This window comes from Antechinus flavipes, chromosome 3, assembly GCF_016432865.1.
Source record: "Antechinus flavipes isolate AdamAnt ecotype Samford, QLD, Australia chromosome 3, AdamAnt_v2, whole genome shotgun sequence".
NCBI lineage: Eukaryota > Metazoa > Chordata > Mammalia > Dasyuromorphia > Dasyuridae > Antechinus > Antechinus flavipes.
Window position 1 is genome coordinate 241,226,616 of NC_067400.1, and position 23,438 is coordinate 241,250,053.

General features: G+C 36.0%; 1 protein-coding gene across 1 annotated transcript in view; it reads left to right on the forward strand.

The window, feature by feature from the left end:
• The window catches only part of C2CD2 (C2 calcium dependent domain containing 2), a 115,996-nt gene that overhangs the window by 52,135 nt on the left and 40,423 nt on the right, over nucleotides 1-23,438 (forward strand). Inside the window, exons 9-10 of the mRNA XM_051984765.1 lie at nucleotides 18,127-18,191; nucleotides 19,013-19,140. Coding sequence (XP_051840725.1) covers nucleotides 18,127-18,191; nucleotides 19,013-19,140 — 193 coding nt within the window. The remainder of the gene's footprint in view (nucleotides 1-18,126; nucleotides 18,192-19,012; nucleotides 19,141-23,438) is intronic.

Below are 23,438 nucleotides of genomic sequence, written 5' to 3' on the forward strand. Positions count from 1 at the left end.
TGTATGTTATATGACATATGACATATGTATATGTAGATTATATGATATAGAAATGATTTAGATAAATTTATATTTGTTTATCATTTCTACATTAGGAAATGGTATATCTTGCATATTACATAATATACATATCACATTAAGAAAATTGATTCAGGATAATACCACCTCAGCCCATGTCAAGACTCATTCTACTAATCTTTTCTCTGAGATTACCACCTACAGTTCATAGGTCAACCTTAAAGGGTCACTAGCATCATGGATTCATTAGTTTAATAACATTTCTCGATGATCATACCTGGACCCAGACTCAAAAAAATATCAGTTGCAGTCCCACAAAGTATTAAAGAGCAAGTTCCAGTAATCATAGCTTTAAGTAGATTCGGCTTTCCAGGATCACATTTTCTTGATAACAAGTATTGAATATAATCTTTCATTGGCAACAGTATGAGATTCATTATAAAAAACCACAAATTACATTGATGTAGCTAGTACTCATAGTTAATAGATGTTTTTTCATCCCTAGGTTCAACATTACACAAATTATTTTGCTTTAAAATGCTCAATAACTGTAATATTTTTTCTAAAATGTAATGTTCTCTATTGAATTTTCTTGGGATCTCTGGGAGCAGCCTTCATTTCAGTTCAGTAATCACCACCCGAGTAGCCAGGGGTTAAAGTCCAAATCTTTTATTGTCTCCTTCAAAGCCCTATCTCCTTTACTTGGGGCTCAGCTAGTTTTCTGGGGGCCTTCCGGATCTTGATTTCAGTGGAGAAAGGAAGGAGAAGAGCCTGCCACCACTTCTTCGCTAGTTCTGATTCTGGCTGAGCTTGTCTGAGCTTATATGCTGTTATCATAGATATGAAGCTTGTGGAACTATATTAAGCATTAAGTACATGTACTGAACTAGAGAACTGTTAAGCACCATGCTGAATAACCATTGTCTCTATCAGTTCCACTGAGTTAGCACCTTGCAAGAATCCTTGTTTCAAATTCAGGTTCTGGCCCATAACAAATAACAAACAAGAAAAGACAACATGTGAATGGGATAAAGTGAGTGAAGACCTCTCGTGGGAATGTTGTTTTAACTATGACTTGAAACTTTGCAGTAACAAGTTGAGCTATAGCTAAAAAGCTGCAGGTGTTGATTGTCTCTTAATTAGCATTTAAATACTTTTTTTTTTTTTTAAGGGGATGATGGGTTTGAGAATTCAGGTAACAGAATTCTGTCATCCTAGAATATCTGCACATATAGCAGTTCTCTAGGGAAATTTGAATTAAGAGTTTGTTATTTATTTATTTGTTTTGTTTCTGGGATAGATTTTCATGTTTAGACTCCTCCAAACAATGGAAGAAAAAGGTGGGGAAGGGGATGGTGCATCTTCATTTTGGGTCTCTTTAATCTTGTGTTTTACAATTTGTGCTTTGCATTTCTCTATTGACATCTTGTCTGTTAAGAGAAAGAGCAAGATTTTAGTCTTTTTTTTTTTTTTTTTGCTTTTTTACCTTGAGAGTCTCTGATTTAATTTGAGTGAGAGTAATTGTTCCATATAGATATATTAATATAATAATCCCAAATTGTATGCAGAAAACACTTTATATAAAATGTTATATATAGTAAAGTTCATTTACATTAACCATGTCTAAATAGACATGTAACTTATATTTACTGTTTTCAGAATCTCTTAAATAATGGGAACATTTATTTTAATAAGTTTTTATTGACAGTACGTATGCCTGGGTAATTTTTTACAACATTATCCCTTGCACTCACTTCTGTTCGAACTTTTCCCTTCCCTACCTCCATCCCTCTCCCCTAGATGGCAGGCAGTCTTATACACGTTAAATATGTTATAGTATATCCTAGATACAATATATGTGTGCAGAACAGTTCTCTTGTTGCACAAGAAGAATTGGATTACGAAGGCAAAAATAACCTGAGAAGAAAAACAAAAATGTAAATCATTCACACTCATTTCCCAGTGTTCCTTCTCTGGCTGTAGCTGATTTTGTCCATCATTGATCAATTGGAACTGAATTAGATCTTCTCTTTGTTGAAGATATCTACTTCCATCAAAATACATCCTCATTAAGTATTGTTTTTGAAGCGTATAATGATCTCCTGGTTCTGCTCATCTCACTCAGCATCAGTTCATGTAAGTTTCTCCAAGCCTCTCTGTATTTATCCTGGTCATTTCCTATAGAACAATAATATTCCATAACATTCATATATCAGAATTTACCCAACCATTCTCCAATTGATGGGCATCCATTCAATTTTCCAGTTTCTAGCCATCACAAAAAGGGCTGCCACAAACATTTTGGCACATACAGGTCCCTTTCCCTTCTTTAGTATCTCTTTGGGATATAAGCCTAGTAGTAGGATCAAAGCCTAGTAGTGCTGGATCAAAGGGTATGCACAGTTTGATAACTTTTTGGGCATAATTTCAGATTGCTCTCCAGAATGGTTGAATTTGTTCATAACTCCACCAACAATGTGCATCAGTGACTCAGTTTTCCCGCATTCATCATTATTTTTTTCTGTCATCTTAGCCAATCTGACAGGTGTGTAGTGGTATCTCAGAGTTGTCTTAATTTGCATTTCTCTGATCAATAGTGATTTGGAACACTCTTTCATATGAGTGGAAATAGTTTCAATTTCATCATCTGAAAATTGTCTGTTCATATCCTTTGACCATTTATCAATTGGAGAATAACTTGATTTCTTATAAATTAGAGTCAATTCTTTATATATTTTGGAAATGAGGCTTTTATCAGAACCTTTAACTGTAAAAATGTTTTCCGAGTTTGTTGCTTCTAATGGGAACATTTGTAAGATGACTCTTAAATAGTTTGCATGTATTTCAGATTAATTAATAAAAAAGTAAAATCTGATTTCCCATTAGGATAACACAAGATAGATTATAAATCACTACAATCCACTAACATAGTTAATTATTGAAATCCTGTTCTTTAAAGTGTAAACAAAAGAGGTTCCTGACTTTAATCTCACAACTTGTTAGATTCACCTCTTTGTTTCACAAACTTTGTCTAATTCTATCATTTAGAATGATAGATAGATAGTTCAGGAACTATGTAATCACTAATGATTACATTTAAATCTTCAAGGTTCAACTATTGTTAATGATTCAAAAGAAAAAAATCTATAAATTCATATATATTTTGTTTTTTAAAATTTTTTCTGTATGCCTTTTATTTCAAAGTTTTGCTTAACAGAGGGGACTCCTCCCTTTGATTTTGTCAGTGACATCTCTTCCTTCCTCTTATCTCTCTCACATTGTTTTTCCCATAAGGCTATAGTTACAACTCTCAATAGAATCAAATGAGGGAATGAGAGAAATGATTAACTAATTGTTAATATTGGGGAGACATAGGATGCTCTACTAAAACCTTATTCTCTATTAGGCCAAGATGATATCTGAAAGTCATTGCTGATAATGAGATTGAATTGACTTTCTCCTCAATCTTGTTCAGACCCCACCCAGATGGGAAAGCTGGTTGTGTTCTACTCTGGTTGGGGGAAGGGTGGGGAGGAGAGATAAATTCTTTGATTTGATTGCCCAAGGCTAGGAGTGATTTGGAAGTAAATGATATGATCAGAGTCAAGTCCATCAGGCTCTAATTAGAATAGGTTCATTTCTCATTCTGCTCTTTCCTTACTTGTTAACTAATCAGTTCAAATTGCCATGTTTAGGAAAACTGACTTTTCCAAAGACTTAGAAGTTCTAAGTGGGTTTTATGAGGGAACTTTGGCATTTCAAAGTGTTACTGACCCCTTACATAAATTATATGCTAGCATAATTAATAAAATGATTATGTGTGGGACAGAGTACTAGACACCCCACCCTCCTCTTACCTAGATTGACTTCTCAGAAGCATTTCCAGATACAAACAGAAAAAACAAAATATTTGTTTCTTGAAAGAAGCAAGCCAGGACACTAACTGGGTAGTGCAGCGAGGTGTGAATACAGCACAGAAGCAGAAGCTGGCTTATATAGCCCCCAAACCGTGCATCCACCCCTGTTAGATTTTTATAAATTCCTGTTGATTTTTAATTTTATTGGATGCACTGAATTCTTTGACTTCCTGAAACTTAGGCCTAAGGTCTGCTGTACTTTTACCCTACATTCTTCTGAGAAATCTTCACTTACTCCATTCATTCCCTCCTCTTACAGATATTCGCCTGAAGATTTCTCACACCAATCCTGATACAGCTATTCTGCTAGGGCCTCCATATTTTCCCCTCCACTTCATTTTTTTCTTCATTATCTGTGGGGATCCATCTTTGTCCATTCAGCACTAGCATCCTTATGTTGGAAGAGACCTTTTACTGAGACCATTTTAGCTAAAGATGTTCAAACTATACCAGTGATTAGTTGTATCATATGAGGCAAACAAATGGGTAGAACAATAAGCAAAAACCAAGGGATTTGCTTCCACTAATTTCCACCAAGCCAGGATTACCAGGATGCATTAAATGGGGAGGACCAATTCTCTATGGACACATGAGCTTAATTCATAATATTTTTGGTGATTTCTTTTATTGTTTTCCCATTGTGATCAATTTTTATGTAGCAAGTTGACAGATTTAACTTAACAGACCCTGCCTTCTTCTGCTAAGAAATAATCTAGCACCAATCTGTGCTTTCCTAAGCTTCCCTGCTTAGAATATCTTGGTCCAAGTAGGTTCAAGGCTTTGGCAATTTGGTTAGTGATAATCTCAACTATAGCTTATAATTTTATTAGCTGATTCAGAATATATATAGAAGTTCTACATCCCCAATTTCCATCGTGAGCCCAAATGCCTGGTTGATATGACCAGATTATCCTTTCAGGAGACCAGGTGACTCTGCATCCATTTGCATCTCCTGTGTTAGTAAGAGATGTGTCTATGCTCCTTTTATTCTTTTTTAAGTCATTGTATCATTGGATGCCTAGATGGCCTCCTTCTTGTCTTGGTAAAAAGAAAAATTTGGACCAAATTAACCCAATGTAACAGAACCCCATCCAACTGATAGGGAGTTACATGTAATTGGTAAGGTCACAAGCCCAATAATACCCCTCATTATTGACCATTCAAAAATGGTCAATAGATGCCCACCATTAATCACTGGATAGTACTGGTGGACCTTATAGCCTAGGGGCTCTCCCACTATTCCACTGTCTCTTGAGAAGTTACCTCTCAACAATTGCTGTTTCAATCTAGAATTGTGCTCAAAAAGTTATCAAACTGTACATACCCTTTGATCCAGCAGTGCTACTACTGAGCTTATACCCTAAAGAGATACTAAAGAAGGGAAAGGGACCTGTATGTGCCAAAATGTTTGTGGCAGCCCTGTTTGTAGTGACTAGAAACTGGAAAATGAATGGATGCTCATCAATTGGAGAATGGTTGGGTAAACTGTGGTATATGAATGTTATGGAATATTATTGTTCTGTAAGAAATGACCAATAGGATGAATACAGAGAGGATTGGAAAGACTTACATGAACTGATGCTGAGTGAAATGAGCAGAACCAGGAGATCATTATATACTTTAACAACAACACTGTATGAGGATGTATTCTGATGGAAGTGGATTTCTTTGACAAAGAGAAGATCTAATTCAGTTTCAATTGATCATTGATGGACAGAAGCAGCTGGGAAATGAGAAGATCTAATTCAGTTTCAATTGATCATTGATGGACAGAAGCAGCTACACCCAAAGAAAGAACACTGGGAAATGAATGTAAACTGTTTACATGTTTGTTTTTTTCTTCCCGGGTTATTTTTATCTTCTGAATCCAATTCTTCCTGTGCAACAAGAGAACTGTTCAGTTCTTCATACATATATTGTATCTAGAATATACTATAACATATTTAACATGTATAGGACTGCTTGCCATCTGAAAGAGGGGGTGAAGGGAAGGAAGGGAAAAATTGGAACAGAAGTGAGTGCAAGAGATAATGTTGTAAAAATTTACCCTGGCATGGATTCTGTCAATAAAAAGTTATAATTATTAAAAAAAAAGAAAGAAAGAAAGAAAGAAAAAGTTAAAAAAAATTGCTGCTTCACTTTCCAAGCACGTTCATCATCTAAGATGTATTTCAACATATTTAACATGTTTTGGACTACCTGCCAGCTAGGGGAGGGGGTGGGGGGAAGGAAGGGGCAATTTGCAACAAAAGGTTATGCAAGGATCAATGTTGGAAAAATTACCCATGCATATACTTTGTAAATAAAAAGCTTTAATAAAAAATTAAAAACAAAAAACAAAAAAACAAAACCAAGCACTTCCATCAACTTCCTCTTTTCCCATTCCATTCAGATTACATGTAGTCCAAAACAACTTAAAATATTGATCTAAAGAATAGTTAGGTAAACTCCAACCCCAATCAGTGGTCCTGTAAGTGGTAAATCCAGTTCTATTTATATAAGGATTGGAGGTCATATTTGTTGTACAGTTAATTGGTCCATTCCTATAGGTCCAATAACATTGGCTATTTCCTAATTCTGTTCTGGTTGAGGCAATATTCTCCTTTTCAGTACTTTGACAGGGGCCATGAATGTTCCTCCCAATCCTCCGAGAATCCTGTTCTATTATGTAATGTTGACTTATTACTCAAGATTTAAGATGGGCTCAATCGAATAGGCATCCAGGGCCATTGGGACAGCCTTTGAGGCACTCACAAATCCAACAGTTAGATAGATTAAAGATTAGAACTATAGTTTCTATTTAGCTGCTTGAAATTATTCCTCTGTTGTAACCAAGGGATGAGTGCCAAGTAAAAAAAAGGTGAAAGGAGATATATGCAGACTAAGGAAATCCCTATTGTATGGTGCTGGAATTATAATTCTGAAGGAGAGGCAGAAGGGGTCCCTCAGAAAAGGATACAGCATCTACAAATGAAAAGGCTAGGTGCAAATACAGACAAAAGAATAAAAATGATAAGAATTAAACAATCCAGTAATTTCCAACCCCAATTCCTCATGGGTTGTGGGGAGGGCCTCCAGTGAGGGAGTTGCATCTGAAATGCAATTTCAAGGTTTTGGACTGTTGTGAAATAAGTCTGTTCAGCCAGAGGATCCACTGGTTCTTTCACTTTGATGTGGTGTGTTCAGCCTCACTTTTGAGACCTGACTGTAGTGTGTGAGGTCAGGAGTATCTGGAAGGGGCCTTCCCAGATTGGGGCCATCTTCTTCTTCCATGTCTGGATCAGGACCCAACCTCCCAGTTTGAACGTCTGTATAGCAAATCCTAGAGGGGGTGTCTGAGTAATAAAACCTTTAAGCTGTATTTTATGCAGATGTTTACCCAAAGCCTTACAAATTTATCATTATTCTCTAAAATAGGATCCCAGTTTTTTTTTAGGGAGCCCCAGATATGGATGTCCATATAAAAACTCATAGGGAGATAATCCAATGTCCCTACAAGGCTTTGTTCTTATTCTGATAAGTGTTCATAACAAACACTTGGTGCAGAGCAACTGGGTCTCAAGGCCCAATTTAGTTAATTGTCTTTTGATTTCTTAATTCATTCTCTTGATCTTATTGGAGGAAGAAAAGTGCCAAGGAGTGTGACACTCCCAAGAAATTTCTAAGGCTGGCATGAGAGATTGGAGTATCTTAGCAATGAAATGCATTTCCTGATCTGAGTCTATTTTTTTCACCATCCCATATCTGCGGATTATTTGTGCCAGTTTGATTTTGCTGACTGCAGAAGTAGCTGCTTGAGACAAGGGAGAAAGCTTCCATCCACGAAGTCAAGTGGTCTACTAGAACCAACAGATATTTGAGATAGCCTACTGGTGGCAGCTCAGCAAAGTCCTCCTGAATGCTCCAAAAAGGTCTAAGCCCTGGAGATCTCTGTCCTATTGGAGTGTGGCATTGGGATGTCTTATTTGTCCTTCAACAAAAAAGATAACCATTCACTAGTTGCCAAGCTAGGATATACAGATTCAATGACACAAACTGGATCAGACTACATCACACAGGTTTTGGACATCCCAATGCTTTGGTGCAAGTATTACAAGACCTGCCTTGTACCTGTTTTAGTCAATACCTCTTGATCACTGGGGAGGAACCATCATCTATTCTTGTCTTCCTGGCTCCAAGATTCTGAGCTTTCAGTTTTTCTTCTGAAGTATAGGATGGACAAGGCAGACTTGGAGGTAAAGTAGGGATTAGAACTAACATTTGTTGGTCCTTTTCAGATTCTTCTTCTCTTGCTTTTCTCACTTTCTCATTGGCAAGGCACTTAACCTCTGGCCTCAAAAGAATCTCCTGGCTAGTGTTCCCTCATATGTATGACGACTACAGATTCTGACAACAATAAGTTATCTAGAACCTGAGCCAGCAGTGTGGTAGGTGCTAATTATTTTCCTTTACTATTCACCATCCCTTTTTTTTCCTATATTTTCCCCAAAACATGTACTACTCCCCAAGTATATTTGGAGTCAGCATATACATTTCCATCCTTTCCACTGTAAAGAGGTTTAGTTAGGGTGGCATATGAATGAATCCAATTTTACAGTAGCCTATTAGATAGACCCTATGAGACCTTGGTTTCTACTAAATCCTGGGTTAAGGTATTTGCAATATCTCTTCCACTCCAGAAGCATCCAATTTTTTTTCCCTTCACTGATAAGGTGATTCAAGTACTTTATTTCTCTTTCCATCAATTGTAATTTTTCTTTAGACACCCTCAGTCCTCATATCCTAGAAAGTTTAGTATCCTAATAGTGGCCTGGCTGACTGTCTCCCTGTTCTTCCTATTTATCTACAAGTCATCTGTACATTGAAGTATTCTGATCCCTAGATTGGGGTCAAAGTCCTCCACTGGTTTTCTAAGACTTGCCCAAATAAGTCAGAGAACTCTGTATACCCCTATATTGCTGGGGTTTTTTCCCCAGTATGCAGATCTTCCCACTCAAAGGCAATATATCCTGGCGGTCTGGGTTGAGTGGACAACTCCAAAAGGCATCCTTTAACTCTGCCATGCTAAACCAAGCATTGTCTTCCAGAATCATATAGGGATCAAGAACTACTGGGTGAGATGGCGACACTATTTTATTGATTTCCCTCAAGTCTTGAACCATCCTATATTTCCCATCTTTCTTACAGGACTGTTAAATGTGTAAATACAGGGCTCCAGCAATACCATCATAAGGAGTCCCTCCCTTACTGGCTTTCTTTTCTTTCCTCAAGAGAGATAGAATATTGTTTTACTTTCACTATATCCTTTGGACCCCTCAGTGTAATTCCAATAGAGACAGTGTCCAGTTTCCCAGGGTTTAAGGAGCTGATCCAGATATTAGGCTCAATTTGGATTTCTTCTGCCTCTTTCATAAAGTTCAATTTGATTAGAGACCTCTTAGGTATTAAGCTAATAAACAATTTGGTTTTCAGATCTCTTCCCAATAGATTAATCCTTGCTTCAGGAACAAGGAGTAACTATTCTAATACTTGGGTATCCTGATATTTTATTTCTTTGATTTTTGTGATGGGAACTGAGAAGTTCTTCCTTTTTACTCCAGATATAATTAATGTTTCTGAGGATAATCCCACTCCTTGGGATAGATGTGTGACTGATGAACAGGCCAATCTTGAGTCTATCAGGCTTTCTAACTCTTTGCCTATGGGCCCCACCCCTAGGTTTATCAAGGACTCTGGATGGGGCTTATCTATATCTACAAACCCTTGAAGTCCCTAATCTTCAAGTTCCATTAGGGAGTATACTTTCTTCTACTCCTTTGAGGATAGTCTCTGAGCAAGTGTTCTTCCTTTCCACTGTCCCAACAGATTAAAGGCTTTCTCTTATCTCCTTCATTTTAGGCTACACTATTCTGTGTCTTGTGCCTCCCTCTGGAGGAGGGACTCTCCCGTTTTGTTGCTATTTCCCTTTTGCTATCCTCCCATTGATTGATTAACTTCCTTGACCATCCTAGCTTTTTGTTTTTGCTTCTCATCCTTCTCACAAATGTTTGGTTGCCTCCTCCTAATGGCCTGTGATTCCACTTATCTATCTTTTGCTACTTCTTACTTATGTTTGGCCATGCATTTGTTACAAAATGTACCCTGAACATAGACTCATTATCCAGGTCAGAAGGATCTAGACCTGAGTATTTCCTCATGCTCTCTTTCAGTCTAAGAACTCAGAAGGAGGGTCCTCTTCCCTTGAAGCATTATGTCAAATGTCTTCTTCAGATTCTGTGATTTGGGCACCTCACTATTGCTTCCTGTGATTATTAAACCTCAGGTCTTGCATGTGACCCCGATGAACCTCGTTGTTATGGTCCCATTGGGAGTTCTGATTGGGGTATTTTTGATCAGCTGGTTCTACCCCAGCCATGGGAGGATGCCTCCTTCCTACTCAACCACGTCCCTCCTTACTAAAGCTTTCTCCTTTGGAGAGAACAACATATTTAATATAGACATTAACTCACCCCATGTATCTATATTGGGGCCCAAGAATTGATCTAATTGTTAGACCTGTTGGGTCTTCCATGAGTGATTTCATCTTCTTAAAAGGGATGCATTCACAAACCTTAAACCCCCTTGGGCTAAGGGCATCTTTCTTAGTGTATATATAAGCCCCAGGTGTAGATGGGTTGGGGATTAGGAAATTTACTAGATCCTTTTTGAGTTGCTCTATTTCCTCTTCAGAGGTGTATGGGGAGGGATGGAAGGAGTCCTTCGGGGGATTGCCAGGGCCAGAAGGGGTTGGGGTGGAGTAGTAGGGGCCAGCACCTGAGGAGGAGGAAGAGGAGAAGCATATGGGGGAGGGAGGAGCAGAAGGGGGTCTCATGGGTGTGGTGAGACCAATTCCTGCTCTGCCTTCCCCTTTCCATCCTTCATTATTTGTGAAGAGATAAGACATACCCAATCCTCAGAAGACCCTTATTTTGACCAAATTCGCCCCCCTTTGATGTCTTGATTCCCCCTCACAAAACGGCAATATTTTATCTTTTTTTTTTAATCTTTCCCTTTATACTGTCTGACTGGATAATTTGAAACAAGAGTCCTGTCCAGTCAATCTTACTCTCCCATTAATAAAATATTAAAAACTCTCTAATCTCTCTCCTGCCTCAGTTTCTCCGGCATTACAATCCGAACCTAAATTGTCTCTCTGGGAAGTTATTTGATCCCAGATAAGCCCCCATAAAACTGTATGGGACAGAGTACTAGACCCCCCTTACCCAAACTGACTTCTTGGAGCCGTCTCCAGGTACAAACAGAAAGCCCTTATTTGTTTCTTGCAAGAAGCAAGCCAGCACACCAACTGGGCAGTGCAGCAAGGTGTGGCACAGCACAGAAGTCGAAGCTGGCTTATATAGCCCCAAAACTGTGGGTTCACCCTTATCCTATTATTTTTAAATTCATTGGTTGGACTGAATTCTTCAGGAACTTGGAAGGGGTTACTGACCAATGAACAACAATGCCTCCTTATTTGGCATGAGCAGCGCTGATGGGGCAGTGCAAATTCTGCTTCATAGGGCTCACATGAGTTCCTAAAACTCAGGCCTAGGGTCTGCTCTACTTTATCCTAGTCCTGAGAAATCTTCATTTATTCCATTGAATTAATTATTTAGAAATTATATCTCTCAAACTTTTTATATGTCACATAGTATATTAATAACATGCACATTCAGTTCAATGATCACTTACTTTTTTAGTTTGTTGATTCCCCTCCCATGAATGCTTTAACTGCATCCCAGGATTTTGGGTGTTTAATTTCATTAGCATTTTCTTTCTCATAACTATTGATTGTTTCTATGACTTTTTTGATCCACTCATTATTTAGGATTTTATTATTGCCTCAATTTGGATTTCTGTCATATGTTGTGCTGCCTCAACTCATAGGTATTTTGTTGTATTGTAGTCTAAGTGATGCATTTATTAATTTTGTTTGTTATATCCTGCAAATCTTGTAGGTGATAGAAAAAATGGAAGTATTGTTCCATGACATATTTTTTTTTTTGTCTCTGTTCAGCTCTTATTTTTGTCTTTTAAAATTTTGTTTGTAATATCCTGCAGTTCTTGTAGGTGACAAGAAAGAAATGGAAGTTTGTCCCATGACAAAGTTTTTTTGTCTCTGTGCAGCTCATTACTACTCTGTCATTCTGCTTAATAAGCCCTCCCCTACTTTTTAATAAATCTCTCCTCTATGTGTCCATGATCTCATCTTACTTGTGTCAGTTGCTTGAATCAATCCTGATTCCCTTTTTGCTGAGGCAAGATGTTCTTTAAACTCCAAATCCCTGCAGATTTTTGCTTTCCATTTCCATTTACGGGATATTTTTTCTTCTTTCTAAATGTTCTGAACACTGGTGTGCTTCAGTGGGAATTCTTCCCACTATATAATCAAAAATTCTTTCTCTAACTTATTATTCTCAGCAAAACCATTGTGATTCTCATTGATTGTCCACTAATTGGTACCAGGCTAAGCCCCATTTGGCCATTGTTTGGGTCCTGATTGAGTCAGATGTAAATAGCAATCATTTCTTCTTTGGCCAGAAACCCTGAGGATCTTCCCCTCTCAGATTTATTTCTTTATTTCGATTTTTTTTTTTTTTTTGACTAGATGAAAGAGGAGATTCTTTGCCTCAATTGCTACTTAGCCTTAAGTACTAAATGGGTGTGGCTTCAGGCAAATTGAGACCTCCTGAAGACCTTAATTTAAAAAGGCCCATATCTCCCATTGCATTCAAAGCCATCTTCAGTCATGGTTCTGGAGGGGAAAGTGAGGCAGATGACCTTTCCCAGGCCTCCATCCTTAAAACCAATTTACTTTTATATTTTGGCATATTTTAGCATATTTGGTATATTTTGGCTCTTTGATGTTATTGTCCTCTTCAAATAAAGGACAAACCACAATATTGTCAGTAATACAACGATCCAGACAATTCCGAAGGACTTATGATGAAAAATGCTATCCACCTCAGAAGAAAAACTGGTGGAGTTTGAAAACTTGAAAAAAAAAAAAGAAGAACAAATTTCATCTTAGGTTTTTGGGGGGAGGAAAGGGAAATCTGTTTTTTGTTTTGCAACACAGCTAATATGACAATATGTTTGCATGACTACACATGTATTTATATCAAATTTATATCAAATTGCTTGTTTTCTCAAGGAAGGGTTAGAGGGTCAAGGAGGGACAGAGACAATTTGAAACTCATAATTTTGAAAAATGAATGTTAAAAATTGTTTTTACCTGGAATTAAAGTTTTTCTGTTCTGTCAATTAATTAGTCAGAGCATGCATCATGCAAAAGCATAATATTATTTTTAAAAAAACCATTCTGGAACATTCTATTGTAGTTCCATGTTCTCTTTAAAATCCATAGGGTCCTCTGTCTCATCAAGAATTAATTCATTTTCTTTTGTCTTAAAATATTTATTTGTAGTTGTCTAGACTTTTTTATCTGATCTTAGACTATATTCCCTTCTGTTATTAGTAACTTCCTTGTTGGTTATCTGCCTAATGCTCAAGGTCTTTAATTAATGTTTCTTCTTTCTCCAGTCTTTGGTTATTTTACTTTTGGCTTTTTTTCCTTGAATACTTTATCCTATTTCTCAGTTTCAGACTCTTTCGCCTTTGATTGAAGTTTCCCTGGCTGTCCCAGCCTCCTATGTTGGAAAATATATGTTTCATGACTGGTATCTGCCCCAGGTTCCATCTGAGGAGATAGAGCTTTCTTTGATTGATACAGGCTTGATGGATACACTTATACTGGAATCCTGCTCCAGTTTTATCCTCTTTTCTTTATCTTATCCTCAGTATTATACATTTTGTGCTTTATGTCACAATAGAGGAAGGGAGGCAGAGTGGAGAATTAATGCTCTACGAGTCCTTAAGTTGGTTTGAATAGCCCTGCCAGATCATGGTGCCAAATGGGATTGGTAGGAGGATACTAAAATAGTACGTTAAGGATTAGGGGATTAACCTTCTCTGCTGTTAGTCTAAATTAAATAGAAAGGAATTATGACTTTCTTTAGTAATACTCTGAAAGATTACTTTCCTGTTAAGCAAATAATTATTTTCAAAAGCTTCATCTTCAGAACTTGAAAGTGACATAATTTGCTGGAAAAAAAGAGGACTAATGAATAATTCTAAGTTTGGTTCTGCAAGTGACTATGTTTATGACCTTGGAAAGTCATTTCATCTTTCTGATTCTCAGTTTCCTTACTGATAAAAGGAAAGAAAATTGCGTTAGATGAGCTTTTAGGCTCTATTTCCTTGTAGATTCTCTTAAGTAATAAAGTAGTTTTAATTATCTTTAATCTGGTGATATATTATTTGATACTGACTAAAATGCTATGTTGCTATGAGTGAAACAAGATTTTTTTATATTTCTGCATTTGTAATGAATTTCTATATTTGTAAATGGCAGCTAGATAGCATAGTGGATAGATTGCTGGGCCTGGAATCAAAAAGACTCTTCCTGAGTTCAAATCTGGACTCAGGCATTTACTAGCTGTGCAGTTCTGGGCAAGTCACTTGACTCTGTTAGCCTCAGTTCCTTATGTGTACCAGTGAACTGGAGAAGAAAGTGACAAATTATTCCAATGCTGCCAAAGAAATCCCATGTGCAGTAATGAAGAGTTAGATACAATTGAAATCACTGAGCAACAGCAAAAAAGAATTTTGAGATAAAGAGCTCTGTAGAAATCACATAGCATTTTTTTCCCATGATTTTTCTCTTTTATTCTTTTTCTTCTTTGAAAATATGACTAATTGTGGAAAAATGTTTAACATGATTGCATATATAACATATCAGATTGCTTGCTTGGGGATTGTGGAAGAGAGAGGAAAAAAAATTTGGAACTCAAAATGTTATTAAAAATGAATGTTTTAAGTCATCTTTACATGCAATTGGAAAAAATAAAAAAATACCATTTATGAAAAAAGTCACATAGTTTTAAAAAAAAATTATAACTTTTTATTGACAGAACATATGCATGGGTAATTGTTTACATTATCTCTTGCATTCACTTCTGTTCTGACTTTTCCCTTCCCTCCCTCCACCCCCTCCCCTAGATGGCAGGCAGTCTTATACATGTTAAATATGTTATAGTATATCCTAGATACAATATATGTGTGCAGAACCGTACGGTTCTCTTGTTGCATAAGAAGAGTTGGATTCAAAAGATAAAAATAACCTGGGAAGAAAAACAAAAATGCAAGTAGTCCACATTCATTTCCCAGTGATCTTTCTCTGGATGTAGCTGATTCTGTCCATCATTGATTAATTAGAATTGCATTAGATCTTCTTTGTCAAAGGTATCCACTTCCATCAGAATACATCCTCATACAGTATTGTTGTTGAAGTGTATAAATGATCTCCTGGTTCTGCTCATTTTACTCAGCATCAGTTCATGTAAGTCTCTCCAAACCTTTCTATATTCATCCTGCTGGTCATTTCTTACAGAACAATAGTATTCCATAACATTCATATACCACAATTTACTCAAGCATTCTCCAATTGATGGGCATCCATTCATTTTCCAGCTTCTAGCCACTACAAACAGGGCTGCCACAAACATTTTGGCACATGTGGGTCCCTTTCCCTTCTTTAGTATCTCTTTGGGATATAAGCCCAGTAGAACCACTGCTGGATCAAACTGTGCTATGGTATGCACAGTTTGATAACTTTTTGGCATAATTCCAAATTGCTCTCCAGAATGGCTGGATGTATTCACAATTCCACCAACAATGCATCAGTGTCCCAGTTTCCCACATACCCTTCAACATTTGTCATTATCTTTTCCTGTCTTTTATGCCAATCTGAGAGGTGTGTAGTGGTGAGATTCAGAGACTTAAAGAAGGAAATATCTTTTTGGAAAGCAGAATTGGGCAAGGGAAAGGCAAAGAAATTATAAGAGATGAAGAATGAACAAACCAAATTACAAAGAAGAAAATGTAAAACAAGAAAAATAACAGATCTGGAGATCAGATTGTGTAAGACAAAGACCAGTGGCTCAAATAAATCAAGGATGTTTCTCAAGATAAAAGCAAACAGGACTTTTATTATGATCTTATGAGAAAGGGCATCTCCCTTTCAACAAGCAGTTAGACAAGGAGAGGTGAGAACCAACTAATAGACAAGACCCAATTAATAGACAAGAATTATCTAGTGGCCTGGGATAACACTCCCTATAGGCTGGATTTTTGCCCTGATTAGCCAGGACAAATGACTTCACATTCTAAGTCATAAATGAGGAAAAACTTTCAACCCAACTACATCTTTAGGATTATAAAATTACCTTACATGGGATTTTCAATGCCAGCGTGGCCCCAACTTAATTTCACAAAGAAAAAAGGATTGTATGGTCCTATTCCTTGTAAACTAGGGGATCTCTGGAGAAAGAAACCTGGCCCTGGGGCACAGCCGACCTTCACCCACTTTTTAGAACACTGTCTCCATCTTGTGAAATAGCTTTCACAGTTCACTTCATTCAAGATCAAGAAGAGAAAACGTAAGAATAATTTGATTACCTAAAAGCCATAACCAAAAAAAGAAATTTAACACAATAACACAAAAAATAATTAAAGAAAATTGTTCAGAAGTGATAAAATTGGAGGGAAAATAAAAATAGGAAAAATACCCAATTATCACCTCAAAGAGATCCTACAACAAAAACATGTAGGAACATCATAGCTAAATTTCAAAACCCCCAGAGCAAATTCCAAAAATGGACATTTAGTGAACTGTCAGATTTTTCAGGATTTTCTTTCAAACAAACCTGAACTCAATAGAAAATTTAGCATCTAAGAGCCAATGTCAAAGACTAATTTTAAAGAACTCAATAAGGACAAATTACTTATGTTTTATATGTGGAAATATAAACTATATAGAGTAGAGCTGAGTATGATGTGACTCTAAAACGCAAAAACAAATAGGAAGAGGTAAAAATAGTAATTATGGTATGAGAATTTAGATGGGGAAGACTGGTATTTCTGAAAACCTATTCACAATGATAATGGGTTAAAGAGGGAACAAAATATGTATCCCAAGAAAGGTATATAGCATCCTCCAAAATTTATAAAGAGATGAAGGGGGGAAGGATTAGGATAAGGTAGGATATAGAAGGGTGTTTACATGAAAGGGAGTGTCATAAGGTATGCAGATTGATGGAAATAGGATGAAGAGGGAAGGAAAAGGTTGGTGAAGAGGATAAGGGAAGAATTCACGGGTGGGTGCTGGGAGGTTAAATAATAGCAAGGCAAGTTAAAAAATAGAACTCAAGTAGAAGAATTAGCAGGGGTAGGAAATAATATATATATATATATATATATATTTATTATATATATATGTATGTATGTATATGTATACATACATATATATATATAAACACAGTAACAATGGTCAAAGTAGAATTTTTTAGAAAAAGAAAAGTAGTGGTAGTAGGCATTGATCTCAAAGTCAAATTTAAAGACAATGAAGAGGGAAATCCTCATTCTATGTCAGCCCTGTTAATATTGTTTTAGATGTGTGGATTTTTATGTATGTGTATATGTGTGTATGTATATAGGTATATGGATGTGTATATGTGTGTACGTATGTATACATAAAAATATCCATGCTTAATTGTAGCCTGTTTGAGGGTAGTGAGGGAGAAGGAAAGGAGGAAAAAAGAATAAAGTAAAAAAGTGCATTGGGCAATTAGGTTGCACCATGGATAGAGCAACAACCCTGAAATCAGGAGGACCTGAGCTCAAATCTGGCCTCAGACACTTAACACTTCCTATTTGTGTGACCCTGAGCAAGTCACTCAACCCTAATTGCTTAAAAAAAAAGGGGGGGGGACACAGGAGGGAAGAAAATAAAACTTAAAAGAAGCAAAGAAAAAAATCAACAATTAAGAATAAAATGTCTTTTATTATATATGCTTTCTTGAAATGGATTTATTCTTACATATTTTGAATTCTGATGTTGTGCTGAGGACATGACACTTTTTTCTTTTTCTGTCATTTTCTATTTTTTTTTCCTTATTTTGAATTTAAGCTTTAAATAAATACATTTTTTAAAATTATGATTGTAAGGAACTCCTTATATGGTTATCCCAAATAAAGTGAGTTAATTTAAATATTTCATTGTGAAAACCTGATGGTTTTATTCTTTTCATAGTGAATTAAATGCCAGATCCAAAGAGTTACAAATGCACGTTTTAGAAGATGGGAAGTCCAAAGATGGTAAGTATTTTCATCTTAATTTCGTGGAATTATTTTCAACTAGTTTAGCATCCAATATCCTACCTACTTTTAGGATACTGGGGTATATAGTGAAGGTATGAGGAGGGAAATAATTTAACCCTTTTCTAAAGCCAAGGCAAAGGACTGCATGTACTCAGTATTCATAGTGCTTAGGTAATACTACTAAAATATTAGCTTTTCTGATTTGAGAAATTTTTATTTAAAAATTAGTCTTTAGTTTATTATTATAGCTGAAATGTAATGAAATTGACTTAATTTAGCTTAAAATTTTAAATGTAAGCTTTATACAGAATATTAATTTAATATAATATTTAGCTTTTCAAATGACTTTTTAAAATTAATCTCATCACTTTTGATAGCCTCTTTTACTGCATCATAGCGATGCCATTGTCAACCTTGAGTTGATTTAGCTTAAAAGAGAAAAGGTGATAGAGATTATATGTTTCCATTTTTATTAACATTCCTTTTTTCCCTGAGCTTTTGTAAGTAGATTTAAAAGAATTTTTCCTGCCTGTTTCAGTCTTGAAAATCCCTATAATTTGAATATGGTATGTGAACCTTTCTTTGTTCTTATTAATTTCCCACATATTTGGAATTTGATGTCATTGGTCCATATCTATAATTTTATTGGTGCAAAAAAATCCCTCTACAATATCAGCAATTGTTCTGTAACTTTACAGTCTTAGGTAAATGGGGCTAAAAGGTTGTGATTTGCTGACAGTCACAGACAGTATGTGTGAGACTCAGGTCTTAAAACCAGTTCTTTATTTTGATACACTACTTTTTCTATTTTATTTTAGATCTATTCTTTGCTTTGGCAACTGTTCCTATGGATGTATTCAAGAAACAGCCCTCTGGACAACAGTGCTTTGTTTTGAACAGTGGGTCCAGCTATAATTACACTGTCTTGGGATCTATCACAGCAGAGGTTTGACATTCTTGTCTTTTTAATAGCTAGATCTGGATTTATGCTGTCTGTTTTATTATAGGCTTGTATTACCTCCTATTTATTAATATCAGATATCCATTTTTGTAATCTTAGAGTAAGTTATGTAAAAATATATATTTAGCTACTTAAAAGCTGACTTTTATTTAGTATTTTAAAATTTGCTACGTGTTTGACATACATTGTTTTTAAAGCGTTACAACAACCCTATGAAGTAGAACCTACTAGTGGCATTTTCCCTATTTTCTGATGAGAAAACAGGTTCAGAGACATTAATTTACTTTGCCATCATTATATACTTTGCATCGCATTTACTATACATTTAGTATTAATACAATCTATGTGGTTTAGGATCAGGAATGGAACAAAATTAGACACTTCCATCTAATGGTTAACAAAAGGTAATTTATGTAACTATAGGATAAAAAAGAAATTTGACAAGGATCCAGCATTGATTTAATTCTGTACAGCATCTCTGCCTCTTCATTTCCCATGGTGGTACAGTGACATCAGAAGAGGAGCTCCTTATTCCATGTACACTGCCCTTTATATTTAAATAATTAGGAAACTGTCAGTAATTCAAGACTTAGATCCCTGGGCCAGTTGTCGTGTGTGTGTGTGTGTGTGTGTGTGTATGTACACATAATTTTTTTTAATATAAAATTTGTTTCGATTTCAGGCTCCTCTTTCATACCTTCCCACTTGAACCCCTCTCTCTGCATTGAAAATAGTAGGAAAATGAAACATAGTAGAAAAACGTATAGTCAATTACAGAATATTCCCTTACCTTCCCCCCAAAATCTGTTTCATTCTACATTCTTACTCCATCATCTCTTTATCAAAAGTTGGTATCATGTTTCATTCTTATTTTTCTAGAAGCTTGATTAACAATCATTATGCTGATGCGTGCAGCATATTAATTTTCCATCTGATTTATGAACTTTAAATTGTTTTTCTATAGAGGGCCAGAACTCTGGAAAGGTGTACTTGAATCAAGGACAGCAAGGTGCTTATAGTTAATTAAGCACCTACTCAGTGTGAGATAATGGTTCTCTAAGCATATACTTAATGTGATGTCATGGTTGCACATGCTCAGTTGCTGTAATGATGTATTTAAGGGTTGGAAGGACTGGAAAGTAGCCTCTCAGCCATAGACACAGAGGACTCTTTCAGACATAGACATAGAAGGGTTTCTCAGCCATGGACACTCCATTTTTGACCAGCCTTGTGGTGGCTCTCCTGCCTTCATCACTTCTTCACCTAAAGATGAAGGCCTGTCCAGAGATCCTCCAGAAAGCTAGCCTGGACATTACATTTATCCATTCCCCAATTTATGAGCATCTTCTCTGATTTCCATTCTTGTTTAACTCAAAAAGGAACTACAATATTTTAATACATTCTTAGAGTTTTTTCCCTTAGGATGAATCTCTCCCTTAAACTACCCAAATCTTCCTTTACCCTTTCCCCCCTGTTGAATGAATGTGTGTGTGTGTGTGTGTGTGTGTGTGTGTATGTGTGTGTATGTGTGTGTGTCTGTGTCTGTGTATATTCTTCCTTCTTTTAACCAGTTCAAATGACAGTAAATAATGTCAATGGAACCCTCTTACCCCCTCCTTATTTATATAGATATCAACTTTTATGTGAGATAATTTTTCTTTAATCTTCCTTTCCCTTTCCATCCCCCTAACCTAAGGGTATTCCTCTTTTCTCTGTCCATTCCTTTTTTAATATCAAGACGTAACAGAATCTCCTCTCTCTCTAGGTCTTATCTAATTGTACTCCATTTTTCAGTTTTGAGGATAGGATTTAGAGTGAACACCTGTACCATATCCCCATATTTGAGTGTTTGTGGTTTTTTTTTTAGTCTTTTATCAGTATTCATTCATATTTTCATTTTTACAATTCTCATTTATATATTTGAACTTCAAATATAGCTCTAGTCTTTTCATCAGAAATCTGTAGATGTCCTTTATTTCATTAAAAATTTACTTTCCTCTTGTATACTCTGTTTTACTAAGTTATTCTTGCCTATAAGCTTATGACTTTTGCCATCAGCAATATCATATTTCAAATTTTCTATTCTTTAATTGTGGTATCTATATGATGTGCAATTCTGCTTGTGTCTTCTTGGTTCTTAACTTTTTTATTTCTGACTGCTTGCAGTAATTTTTCTTTGGCCTAGAAGCTTTGGGTTTTGGTTATGATGTTCCTGTGAGTTTGCATTTGTATTTTTCTTTTTATTTTTCTAGTAGGTGACCGATGGATTTTTTCTTTTTAAGTATTTTGACTTTGTTTTTGTACTTTTATTGCCTTATGAATTCATTAGCTTTCATTTGATTCATTGTAATTTTCAGGTTGTTTGTTGCTTGAGCAAGGTTTAAACATCTTGTGTCAAGCTATTAACTCTCTTTCAAATTTTTCTTCCATACCACTCTTCTCTTTCTCCCCCTCCTCCCCTAATGTGCACTTATTTCATTTATAAAAAAATTTTAGGGACAGCTAGGTGGCTCAGTGGCACCAGCCCTGAAGTCAGGAGGGTCTGAGTTCAAATGACCTCAGATACTTAACATGTCCTAGCTATGTGACCCGGGGCAAGTCACTTAATCCCAATTGTCTCAGGGAAAAAAAAAAAACACTTAAAAAAAAAAAAAAAACTCTTTATTCATTACCTCTTGATTTTCTAGTTGAGTTTGTGCCAAAGCTGTGCTTTTCTCTGAATCACTGCTTCGCTTCATTTGTATACCCGTCTTGAGCATTCCTGTCACCAGAATCACTCATTATGATGTGGTTCTTATTTTGTATATCTATTCTTTCAGCCTAATCTTGACTTGAGGTTAAAGCTGAGCTCTGCTTCACTTCTGGAGGGATGGTCTGGTGATTGATCATGTTACTGTTTTTTTGAGGTGCTAAGTGTTGCATTATTCTAGTTCTCAAGGGTAGGCTGAGGACTTGCAAACTTTTAGTGCTTCCAGAGTGGTCTGATGTAGGTTAAAGTCTGATTGGATTGAGTTTTGTAAGCTTCTGACCTGGTATGGGTCTGAAAAAGAGAAGACTAATGCTGTATTTCGCTCATCAGTCAGCTCAGAGTGGAAGAATTATTGACCCCTTTTTTGGATTGGGTTTCCTGAATTTGGTTATGTCTCTGATTGCTGGGCTAGATGTTAGAAATAAGACCTTGCTTTGAGCCTAGAATCTGGTTCTGATTCTATCCACTGCTTCTGTGGATTTCTAAATTGCTTTTCTTTCTCCATACATAGGCTAAGTCTATCCTACTTGGGGACGCAGGTTCCCCGCATAGGTCTCCTCTCTCACTCAGCCTATATCTGTGACTATATATTGAATAGTGAATGAAGAGGCTTCCATTTTACACCTATTCCTGATATAGGTCTGGGGGTATCTTCTTATGGGACTTTAAAGCTCAGGTTCACTTTAATGACATAATCCTGGTGCAATCCTTTTGTGTCAGAAGACATAGTATACTCTGAAATGGACAGACGACATTTTTTCCCCTGAATTTCCCCATTAGGATTGAAAATGGGACATTTTCTAGAGCAGTTTAGAGAGCTTACCACACTGTTTCTTACTTCTCTGCCATCTTGGCTCCATCTTACTAATTAATTTTTGTTAAGAGTTTAAATAACATTAAAAAATGGAGGCAGGGCCCTAGGAAAAAGTAGTCCAACTAGTAAAATATTTTCCTTGTACCACACATAGTAATATTTCAGTTATCTACCGAACAAAACCCTTTTTTGTTATTCCATCTCCTTTGGCCATCTCTATAGACTTATACATTTCCTCCCCCCCCCCCCCCCCCCCACACACACCAAGTTCAGTTTCCAGTCTTTTAAATATATAAAACAATCAAATTTGAATCAGATGTTACTTTATTCTCTATATTGATATCTGATTCTTCTAGGCCACATTCACTTTTTTTTTTAATTGATCGCCTTAATATTTTTTGTTCTTCCAGATTAATTTATAATTATTCTAGCTCCATAAAATAATTCTCTGGTAAACTGGTATGGCTCTGTATAAGTAAGTTAATTTAGGTAGTAATGTCAGTTTTATTATATTGACTCATCCCATGAGCAATTAGTATTTCTACTAATTGTTATTTAGATCTGCCTTTATTTTTATAAAAAGTGTTTTGTAATTGTGTTCATATAATTCCAGTGTGTATCTTGGCAGGTCCTAAGCATTTTATACTGTCTACAGTTATTTTAAATGAAATTTTTCTCTTCCTTTTGGATTTTGGTAATATATAGAATTGCTAATGATTT